This window comes from Numenius arquata, chromosome 4 (assembly GCF_964106895.1).
Source record: "Numenius arquata chromosome 4, bNumArq3.hap1.1, whole genome shotgun sequence".
Taxonomy (NCBI): Eukaryota; Metazoa; Chordata; class Aves; order Charadriiformes; family Scolopacidae; genus Numenius; species Numenius arquata.
The window spans coordinates 40,449,917-40,462,005 of NC_133579.1; the positions used below are offsets into that span (position 1 = coordinate 40,449,917).

Here is a 12,089-nt window from a genome sequence, read left to right on the forward strand (position 1 = left end):
CTTCATGAGGCAATGACTTCCAGTTGGTTACTGTACTTCTAAATATCAAATTTTATCTTTATAAACCTCCACTGCATAAAGGTCTAGCACAGAATTAAGTTCTCTCTCTGTAGATCATCACAGGAACGCAGTTGTTAGGCACTTACCATGTGCCTTAGCTTTCTGTAGTCCGTTTCAGCTCCCACCAAACAAATTCCTTCCTACTAGGTCTCAGGAGACTTCAGTCGTATCTGGATTTGTCAGTGATCCTTTTTATCTTCAACCAACAGATACAGACGTTTCCATCTGTCTTTTGTTGGGATGACTCATTGCCTTACTCCTCCTCCCAATTTCCTCCTCCTATGCTGATTGCTCTGAGAGTTCAAACTCTTCTACGTCATTAAGATCTAACTAAGCTCTCTGCATACCAGACACAGTCACATGGCTCAACAATTACAAAAGCTAAAATGGTTCAAATGAACATGTCAAAATGTCTCATTTTCCCATTACAACTATTTCTTGAATTTAACTTAACCTTTTTGATATTCATGTTTCTGTTTTCTCCTGGTTATAGTAAATTACTTGAGTACCGCTTGCTTTTCACTTCACATTTTTCTGTCTTTTTTTATGGCAAAAAAAAATAATCCCTTGCCCATGAAACCTTCTACCTGAACCACAGGAAATTTTACAGTGTAATTGCATATACATCTATTGGGTTTCTGATTTTGCTAAAAACACGTATCTCAGCTCAGATTTACCAAAATCATTGCTGATTGCTAAGTAAGCCTGACAAGATTTCCACCTTGGCACTGAAAGCAATGAGACATATGCAACATAATGCACAGTGAAAATCATTCCTTTCAACTGAGTTTTGCTTTGATGTCCATGAATAGATTGAATACCAAGCTCATGGTAAAAGCCAAAGAATGTGTATAGGAGCTGGAAGATTTAAGGTGGTGAATCAAACCCATCAGATAATAGGGTCTCTTTACTCTGCAGACAATAAACATCATAGCGTCTGCTAAGCTACATCATTGAAGTACGCCTAAAAATCTACTTCCTAATATGTTTACGGAGGACCTGTGTTATATTTCTACCTGGAAGATCTTCTGCTCATTCAACTCACATCATGCATTGACAAAAGCTGGTCAATGTTCATTTCCTGGAGGTGCAATATTATCACTCCAGCTGACTGTATTTTACAGCTAAACTACTTCATTTATTCATCATCCAGGTATACTGAATATCTATCAGAGTGAAACAGTTCAGGTAAGATACTCTCCTTTCACGCTTTCTTTCAGCGTGTCAACTGAAAGTCACGCTAAACTACTGAACTTTATGTTTGTTTTGAAACTGCCTTTTAATCCACTTAAGAGCCTCATCCAGATCTTGAAGAACAAACAAACAAAATGGCTGGACTCTATCATGATTAATTACAATGCAAATCAGTCCTAGCCTAAACATTTACCGAATGCTTAATGCCTGTTAATGTTTTTACTGAATATGAAAGCCAGCTCCATGGAAAAATATATGGTATTTTTATTATCATTATCCTGTTTTGTTTTGTTTTTCCTGCAGCAAGTGCTTCCTTGCGAAAAAGGTACCTGGTAAAAAGCAGAAATAAAACTTTTTGGTGTGTGTGCATGAAGATAGTGTTGCTATCAGGGGAAATATTTTAGCACGGGATAAACCATGGAAATAGGCAAACATAAAGGAGGTTTATTTGATACGTACAAACTAACTGGGCAGTCAGCACCTGCAGAACACCAGGATCGTGTGGGGAAGTGGGCAGCAGCAGAAGGTGATGCCACAAAGAGGTACAGCACAGTGTATGATGGAAAGTAAGACAGACAATCCAGTGTCAGCTCATTTTCTTTGCTTAGAGTCTGGCTCATCTAACCAGTGTCCACTTTGCTTTTGCTCTTGCCACATGCAGAAGTCTCTTTCATAGCATGTTGGGGAAAGTGAATATGGCTTTCAGCACATGCTAGTTTATAGCAATCACTGCTTATAAGAAATGTTTTTGATCACCCACTAGGTTAGAACAATTCCACAAAAAATGAAAATCTGTGTGATTTTTCACTCACTGTTGTTGTCTCCTCTTTGTCCTAACTTCCCAGAAATGCTAAAAAGATGGATGGAAAGATAGTCAAAAAGCACATATGGTGAATGACATTGAACACTAAAATCTTAGGTTCTTTGGGTACTTATCCTTCTCACAGTATCGTAGCAGTCTCTGTACATATGGAAAAAAAGAACTAGAAAGGTCGTCACCTCTTAAACGTATTTAATAAAGAACAAGATCAAATTGCTTAAACTTGGGTGCTGCAGCTCAGCCCTGTGGCCACACTACACCATTGAAAGACCATTTTATAAATGCGCTATCTTTTCTTCCCAGTGGAAGTTAAGTTCCTCTATAACCACTTTGCAGCCAAGCAGCAGTAGACATTTTGTTTTCAGGGCTGTGGAAGCATGGTACACAGTACAAGAGAGAAAGATTTTAAGAGGTGGAATCTCTCAAACACTTTTTGCTTTATGAATAAATTCAGCTACAAACACAACTATTAACCTTCATGCCAGTTCACAGTATCTTCACAGTCTCCATTTGAGGTCTTGATCTGACTTCTCTAGTTATGAGTAAGTACTGTCATCAGAGAAGCTGTGAAGTACCATAAAACATTCTTCTCTTACTGCTAAGGACATTTCAACTTCTGTAGAAGACAAGAGTCATCCACGGCATACATCGTTTAAATAACAGAGCAATACACACCTATCAGTCAGTATACACTCAAGCTACTAGGAACTACCAATGGATGTCTGCGTACTAAAAGCCTGGTTCCTACATGGATACACATAAATTTTTGCACACTGGCTGATTTTGAGAAATTGAATAGCCATATACTCACATGACTTCCTATTTGCTCGTGACCGCTTCCTCTCTCTAGGCACCGCTCGCTGGCTTGGCACTTGGGTGGCGGACTTTACAATGCGATCCATGATCTCATCTGCTGCGTCATCCGTTGCATTAGGTGAATCGTCATTGCCAGCGTTCCACGAACCGATACGTCCTGGAAAAGTCCAGCAAATGAATTGAGGGAAAAGAAGACAGAAGTCTCTCGCATCACTTTGGTTTTGCAGTTGGGTTTTTTTTGGGAATTACAGCAGACAGCTCAGTCACTGCTACTTCAAATTGGCCAAAGTAGAAGATTGTCTAATGGAGCATATTTTTAAATAATACCCTAGACTCTCTGCTGTATCAGCAGAGACCCAAGAGCTCAAATGCAATTGTAACTTTCTATTCCCTTCAGCCTCAGAGTCTTATCCTTGACCATACAACTGGCAAATATCTGCTAGAGACTGTCTATAAGCCAAAGATTGCTGGAGCGTTGTGCAACCGTATTTCCCTCTGCTCCTATTACACAGAGACTAGAAGACAAGGCACATGTTAGAAATTGCAAATCAGCAAGACAGGTCCTTTGTACCAAAAGAGACAATGAATCCATTTCTGAGCACCTGTATCACAGCCTAGTGCAAAGAAGACACGAAAAGGGCAAAAAATGTGGTTTGACATGTCTACTTGTCCTTTTCACAATGAAGAATTCACCTTCTCATCACAAAGCTGTATATGTCCTGGCACAACTCTGTGTGCGCTGTTCTGAACAGAAAAGCAAGAGTCGCTGGCAAGCTGAAAAGCTAAATAAGCAATTTTGGTTAAAACCACAAACAAACAAGCGAGCCATGTCTCCGAATCCAAGGTTCTGGCACTCCTTACTCCACAGAGCTGTCTCAGACACATCTCTGGGTTCCTCCGCTACAGACTACTGTTCCGTGTGCTTTTTGTTTTTGGATAACTTGAAGGCTAGTGTGCAGTGAGAACACCAACAGCAAGCCTTGCAAAAGAGTGGGTGTGGCAGAACCGCAAGCTGAAAATTCACGGGTGAGGCCACTCGGTATCACGTTCCTGATGTCAATACACAACAACTTTGATTAGCACTTTGCTGCTTCTCTCCTGGCTCTCATCAAGAAGAGCTGCATTATGATAGTGCTCCTGACAAGCTTCTGTCTGGCTCGGCCATCTCTGCCTCTGCTGTTCTTCAGGGGAACACAAGCTGACTGCCATTATCAGGACACACTGCTCGTTAGCATTCAATGGATTACTTCAGCTATTCAGGTTGCTGCACTGCAGCCTGAATTATTTCACCCTTGTACTTTTGCTAGTTGACTTGCTTCTTAATTGGATAAGATCATGGTTTCGAGCCTTAATAAACTACACACACAGATTTATTGGTGGATGCTCTGATGTGCTATCAGTGGTATCAAAAAAGAATCAAGGAAGCGTAAGATATGAGGGAAAAGAAAATTCCAGAACAGAAAACGGAAGATTTCAATTTTGGTGCATCACCTTTACTTCAAAACCGTCTTCCACGTATCACATGTATGGAAGGAGGTGAGGGGAAGACAAAAGAAAATAAACTAGTGAACCCAGTGTCCGTAAAATGATTTAGCATAAAGGAAGTGGTTCAGTGACTGCTTAAATGAAGAGGTGTACCAGTGAATCATGTCTTGGACAAAAAACAAGGCTATCTCATTGCCAAGAACAGTTGTACCAGTGAGATCTTCTGTCAGAGTATTAGGTGTTGGAATCGGCAGATTGGGTCAGGTTTTCATTTCCTCTCTGTCAGCTTTCAAAAGTCACCTGTGCTGACATTTGGAAACAGCAGAGCACTGTGGACCTCTGAGAAAGAGGTATCTGTCAGGACAGCAAGGGGTGTGAGGCTGTCCACAGCAGCTTTTTGTGCTCCTAGGCTCCACTTAACCCACTACCTTTGCAGCTAAGCAGGGAGATGATTCACTATCTTTTTCCTCTCCCCAGCCATTCCTAAAATGCTGCAAGGCCCTTTCACTTCAATCTGAATTGCTACTTTCTACTTGCTTCTGTTGAAAATAAAAAGAAAACCATATCATGGAACCCCCTTTTTGCCTTCATAACAGGAATAAAAATTAGGGTGTTAGTGGGCATCCACCTTCACAAGGGTGGGGGGAAGAGATGCGAATTTCTGGAGGCTTGTACTCCTGGCACCCCCAGGTACTACTTTGGCTGTGATCCATGTGTTAAAACTTCAGGCACATTCTCCTACATCCCCATGCCCCAAAACACCACCTCCAGTGTGGAAACACCACTGGGGTCTTCTCCTTCCTCTTCAACTCTTTCTGCCACAAGTGCTATGCAAGGGGGCCATGATCCACATTTGGGCCACCGTGTGGCTACTGCACCACAAGAAATGTGGCCAGAAGTAAACCACTGGCACTTACCTCGGCTGGCCCGGCTTCGGGTGCGGACCCCGAGTGCTGTGGTGCTTTCCCCGCCGATAGAGGAGGTCTTCAGCACAGCCTTCATATTCTCATGCTCTGCAGCATCCTCAGCGTACTGCAGCCCCTGGGGCTGGTTCTGGCAGGGGGGCGAGCTGCTGGAGAACTTGCCGGACTGTGGGAGGAAAACGGATTTGTTGCTTGAACAGCAAACAGCACAGAGAATAGTCCAGCATCTAGACTGGGAATTGCAAGAAGAGAAGCATCCTCCCAGGCTGATTTGGAGGGCAGATAGTCCCAACAGAGCCAGGCAACATGGCTCTCTCCCAGAGCATGCACCCTGAGCAGAAAAAACTGGAAATAGGGTGAGAGGAGAGAGCAGCAGACAAAACCAGAGGAAAACCAGATGCATTATAAGCTTTCTAATTTTGCCCTTCTGTTGGAGAGTATAATGAACAAAGTTTACTTTGAAACCTTTGACCCAGGCTGGGCCCGATCTGGGGTCAGGTATGGCACTAAGACATAAGGCATGAGACCCAACACAAATAATAAATTGTTGTTTCCTGTACCATCACCTTTCAGTAACAAGGCAAAACTTGGAGAACAGTCTAGGAAGAAAGACCTTTCCCTCTTGCCTCTCTGCATTGCTGCACAGAAAACTCTCAAACTGGTCTAAACCACAAATACCTACAAGTAACCTTAAAATACATAACCAGTAACGCTAAAAAAATCCCTGGTCCAAAAACACCCAGCCAAATTATTTCATGGCCAAGACACAAAAATTGCAGTCAGCAGTTAGAAGAACAAACAAAACCTTACAAGAGATTTAGGAATCTGCCCTCTGTTTCCTCGCCTCCCCCGTGTGATTTCCCTGTCACCACGACTACGTTAACAACAGCGGCTAATGTAGCTGGGCTCGCACCGCATAGAGATGCAGCAGCTCCACTGGTTACTGAAAACAGCTATCTAGAAACAGATGAAAACAGCAGAAATGGATAATTTCTAAGGAGAAGAGCTCGCATCGCTGGGCTGCTCTCCCTTCCCAGCCTCTGCTTATGTTGGTATTTGCTCCACTGCTCTTATCTACAGAAAGGCTGAAGTACATTTAAAATACAGTCCTGGCTGCAGAAAAGGCAGGCTCTGTCAACAGCAAACAGGCATCAACAGATAATAATATCCCTCGGTATTTTCAGTCCTATCAGTCCAGCATCAGAAAATGAAATATGTTTTCCTTTTAATCTTTTTTACTCCTACCAATTCAGCACAGATGAAAGAAGGTGTGCTACATTCTCTTCTTCCTTTGCATAATAAACAACATTAATTATTCACTTGACAGTATCGAGCCAGTCAAAGGGATGCAAACCTGCAGAGCCTTTCTGTCAGATAATGCTAAATTGGAAGAAAAGACTGAGTCCTACTTTCAGAGCTTTGATCAAGTCCCTGGGACTGTCAAGAATGCAAAATGAAAATATTTAATCTGTACATCAATGAAAGGATGATTCTATTTTAACATAGTGACTTTTTGGGGTAGGACAGCAAGTTAAACTAGGTAGCAAAACAATAAACCCTACAAGGCACGGAGCTAAATATACCAGTGTGAGATTTATTTTTGATAGTGAGAAGTTCATTTTCTTGTTAAAATATGAGCTTGCAACATTTTGATATGGAAACTGTGCAAGTGCTAGAGTTTCACATGTGAAATTAAAAGACAGAAAACCATTAGAAAGAAACTTCTATGAAAGTGCATGCCATTTTGGATTAAGAATACTCTCTTATATGCAAAGCTAATCAATACCATCTCAGAAAAAAACCAAAGGGTAAAGTCTTCACATAACTGTTAGTTACTCTTCATACAGGTTAGTTAAAAGTTGGCATAAACAGGCTAATTCATGTAATTTTCTTTCTGCACCTCAAGCTATACAGAACAAATCATCACTGGGGAGAAGCTCTGTAGCCAGAAGTTTTATTTCACTTCCTTATTTTCAGATGTTGCTGTAGATAAATGGCCAAACCCCAGCCTCTTGAGCACATGACTGCCATTATGAAACAACGAGCATTAAGCCACATTATGTTCAGCAAATTGAAGAAAGCACTAATGCTGAATAAAAAATACATCGCACAATAGATGCTCCTCAAACCAATAAATTATTTTATCATGAATATAGCCAGTGCATTATATATTCACTCCTTTATTTATTTTCAACATTAGCTTCAGGAGCACTTTATCATAAATACATGAACTACTCCATGGCTCACCTCTGTGGTGACTGAAGTATCTTATTCACAATTCATACAGCACGGAGAAACATTACAATTTGCTTTGCATCCCTGTATCCTGATGCTTTTGAACACTTTATAAAATAATACCATTTGGACTTACACAGCTTAGCAATGACTATGAAATTATCATGGTAATCTGTAGCACAAGGTAACTGATGATCCCCATAACATTCAGATCACTGATGTTTTGGGTAGTGGGGATACTCTGCAGTTTGAGGAAACTTAAAATTATTAAGGCGTCAGATCAGGATATCCTTATTTGAGAGAGCAGGTATACATATGGTTAAAGCTGACTGTAAAAATGCATTTTTATGATTGCACAAAAAAGCTATGAGAAAAATGTCATGGTTCATAGTTCTAGTTGAGGAGATGGAGGTGAGCAGTCCATACTGAGTTAGAAATTAGATGTCACAGCACACAGGGGACATGGGAATGACATGCTCTTTCAGAGAACCGTACCTCAACATCCTCTTCTTCATCGGTCTGCCACCAAAAACAAAGGACAGGGTGGAGAAGGACAAACAGCAAGATTTAGGAAGGACAGTATGGTCAAACCACAACAGAGTAAGAAGTAACCATGGTACTGTTTATGCAATTATAGGAGAACATAAAAATACAAAGCATATAAGGAATTATGAACTGAAACTACCCCCGAACCATCCTATCTCTCTCCCTCGAGTCATGCGGTTGCTTGCCCACTTTTTGCCCTGTGGAAACTGAGAGCACTAGGAAGGACTCCCGCTCCTTTTTCCAGCTCTGTTCAGCACAGGGAGGTCCTGGCTCCTCTTCCTCCCAGTGCAGAAGTCAGCTTCTTGGCAATTCCTTTACACTTAAGTGCTTGTTTTAATTCCTTTTTTAAGCTGGGGCTTTTCAACTTCAAGTTTCCATTTAACAGAACACTAAAATCAAATGCTGAGTAGCCTTTGCATGAATGCTTAAAGTTCTTCAGTAGCTGCCTGATATCAAACTCTGGAAATGAGAGAGATGCAATTATCCTCTGTCGTTCAGGGCTTTCACCCTCTGCGACAGCAGGCACGTAAAACTACCTTGACAGTTACACAACATTAAATGCACTGGGTGTATCAAAATATTATGGTCTATGGAGTATTTTTAAATTTGGGGATTTACAGGGAAGCAACAAAATATTTAGAGCTGTGCTCCCAAATGCCTGTGGAATTCTTCATTGGGTTGTAGAGATGCCCCACATGGAAGGTTCCCAAAGTAAAACACAGTTTCTAAAGTATCTGGGTTCTTTGTTTCCATAATTTTCAGTTGGATTGTTTATAAAGTGCAAACATAGCCTAGAAATTCAATGCATCTTTTTTATTTGTGTTTTGTTTTGTTTTTCAGAAGCAGCATTCCACCAATTCTGTTCCCCTCCCTAGTGTTACTAATACATATTTTTGACCTTATCTCCATCTCAGCTATGATTTCTGTCTGGGATTGATACATTCTGTTCCAGAAACATTCATCATTAAAAATGAAAGCCTGATTTACTTTGGCCCTCAGCTTAGTTTCAGCACAATCTCCATAAGAAGATTAGCTGTGAGAGTGCTGAGCAGCACATTAACATTACTTTTTAAGGGTATGTTTTAGTCAAAGAGTGAGACGCTTATTTTTCTTTGGACACAGTGGCACTGACAGAAACACAGGCAGATGTTTTGCAGAGGGACCTCGGCAGGTATGTTCCCTTTACATTATGAAAAGATCCATTTGCTTTATTCCATCCCCTGGGTGGCAGGGAGTCACACCGTAAACAATTCTTCTGGAGGCCACTTTTTGGCATGAATAAGAAACAGAAAGGAGAAGAAGTGGAAGCAAGAACATACTTGTATTCTAATCCATATGTACATCTATCTGATAAATAAAAGGTGGGAGGAAAGCAAGTTAAGCTAAACTGTAGGCAAAAGGCACTGAAGGAAAGGTGAAAGAGCAGAGTATACACATTACAAAGAGTGTGCTCCAAACAAAAGTGTATTATATTATTACTTTATATCAGGCTAGATTTTTACAAGGAAAGTCCCAGCTGCTGGCCCTCCTTCCCATTTAATCTAGCTAAAAGTGATTTGCTGTGGACTTAAATTAAGGGCAATGTACTCCTCTCTGACTTTGCTCATCTCCAATATCCAGGGCATTACCATTTCCCTTCCTCCTGCTCTGGGTAGAGGGGGCTCACACCTAGAACCCCTGTCCTTCTACACCCAAAGCTGCTCCAGGGCACAGAAGGAGCAGTTCACCATCCCCATCATGTTCCCATGTCTGGAGAGCCATTTGCCCCCGGCAAATACTGACAACAGGAGTCAGAGTAGTAAAGTAAATAAATCAAACTTTTGTTACAGGATGGGAATCTGGTCTCACCCAGGTGTGTGCATTCCGCCTTTTCCTTCCTTCTTCTTTTTATCATTATAAATACACTGGGAAATGTTAATAAATTAGGAAATTTTTAACATGTAATGTTACCAAAATGCACTGGAAGAATACTGCTATACTGAATACCTCCTAACAATATGTTATTTTTAAGAAAAAAGGGCTGCTTCATTCTTCTATCATCAAATATTGGATGTTGCAGAAGAATCTGAGGAGACCTCCCTTCTTCCCTCCCTCTACTCTCTCTTCCTCCCCCCCTCCCATTTTTCCTTTAGGCTAGCATTTCTATGTGGTGGATTTGCTGTTTCAAAATATTATTACTATTACATAGCAATTTTGGAATTGAATCTCTTAAGTATCATAAAAAGCAGAACTTCATAAATCTGGGAGACAGATGCTTATATTACCTACTATTATTAAAAATCATTAAAAAGCTCAGACTTCTATCTATAATTGCATTTACTCCCTATTTTGCTTGCTTGTTATTTTTACTGTGACTGAAATGAGTGACTGCTATCATTGGCGAAAACCAGATATAAGGTTACAGAGACTAGGCAATTTTCCCTGTGAAACTGTGGCAACTCTCTGTTTTCCTTTTTTTTCCCTATCCCTACTCCATCTTTCTCTCTCTTGCAGACAACATTCACCAAGATTTAAACTGACAGTGCCCAGTCCAGTTTAGCTATTAAAAAACATATAAACATAAAGATCTTTGTGGTAAAAGGCTGAAAGAAAGACTGGAAATATTCCCCATCGTGTTTCTCAGCCCTACTCCATGTGAGCAGTTGCTGAAGCTGATGCAAGTTCTCCACGCAAAGAGCCAGCAGACTCTCTCCATGTGAAAAGCCAGCACCCCTCTGCCTTCCAAGTCTGCAGGGGGGACCAAGGTTTAAGAGATACGTGCCTTCTCGTTAAGAACTGGGATGGTTTTGGCTTATTCCTTTCCCATTTTTGCTAAAACCCCTTCTTCTTCTGCCTGAAAGCAATATACTGTAAGGTGATAAAAATTGAGATCTGAGGAAACTTTCAAAAGGTCCGGGAGGTAAATATCAAAAACCAGCACAATTCTTCTAGGTCATCAAAAGCAGAAATTAAAATACCACATGACTACTTCTTATTAGAATTATTTTCTACAAAGAGTTTCTTTCCAGTGTCAAGACCTAAACTTTCTTCTCTCGGTGTTTTGTAACTAGTTGAACATACTGTCAATGCATTACTGATATACCTTCCCTTTCCAATGCCTTCAAATATAAAACACTAAGAAAATCAAGAACAGATACAAACCACAGCCAACACAAGACTACAATAAAACTCCCCTTTTTCATCATTCTTGACACATAAATATCTTCCACCCTGCTGACTTGGAAACTTGTTTTGAGGTAGACCTGACTTTGAAGTTGTCGAAGCAAGCTGTGACAAATAGTCTGATGCAACTTTAATTCTGTTTTACCATGTACTGCAATCAAATTTACTGCAATGGTAAACGAGGCCATATTACTGGGCTACAGTTAAAGAGATTTAGTAAGTCCACGTGGCCATATGGCCACATGAATAACTCCCTTAAAGAACATCTCTGTAAGGGGAATTTTAAAGAATGTGGTTTTTTTACTCCAGCAGGCTTTTTGTTTTTAAGTTAATAGGACCGTTATATGATTGTAAATTAGTGATAGGCAAAAAATACTCCTTTCTGCGGACCTGCAAGATATTTTCAGGTGGAACACTAGCTGTCAGATGGCATTTAATTCTTGTCAAATCTCAATATTACCCTGAACTGAACAAGACATCTTCTTCCAATCATACATTTTCCATAATACAAGAGAGGCCTAGCTGTCTCCTCTCTTACATTTTCAGAAAACAGCCATCGTCCCTGGCTCTGCTCCTCACTCACTAGCTGTCAACCCTGAGCCGCCTTCTGGTTTGAAAGGGTCCCTTCTCTCCCCTTCCTGAACCCAGCTGCCAGTGACTGGATTTCCTTTTCCCCTTGTGTTTCCTGCAGGAACAGGACGTAGAGAAGCTTTGTGTCCTGCCAGTTCTTCTGGGCAGATAATACAGAAACACTGTATCATACAGTAGGAAAACAGTAACTCCTTCATGTCTCAGTATTGTCTGAACTAGTAAAAAGTACTGAAGCTACCTAAGGAAATGAACATTTT

At 40.8% G+C, this 12,089-nt stretch overlaps 1 protein-coding gene across 3 annotated transcripts in view; it reads right to left on the bottom strand.

Annotated features, from left to right (window-relative positions):
- The window catches only part of FHOD3 (formin homology 2 domain containing 3), a 398,400-nt gene that overhangs the window by 12,792 nt on the left and 373,519 nt on the right, over positions 1–12,089 (bottom strand). For 2 of the 3 annotated variants that reach the window (XM_074146891.1, XM_074146890.1), the window contains 2 exons: positions 5,293–5,464; positions 2,886–3,047 (listed from right to left, as the gene is read on the bottom strand). In XM_074146891.1, coding sequence (XP_074002992.1) covers positions 2,886–3,047; positions 5,293–5,464 — 334 coding nt within the window. Of the gene's footprint in view, positions 1–2,885; positions 3,048–5,292; positions 5,465–8,028; positions 8,053–12,089 lie in introns of all 3 variants that reach the window. The other variant, XM_074146889.1, reaches the window with a different exon arrangement.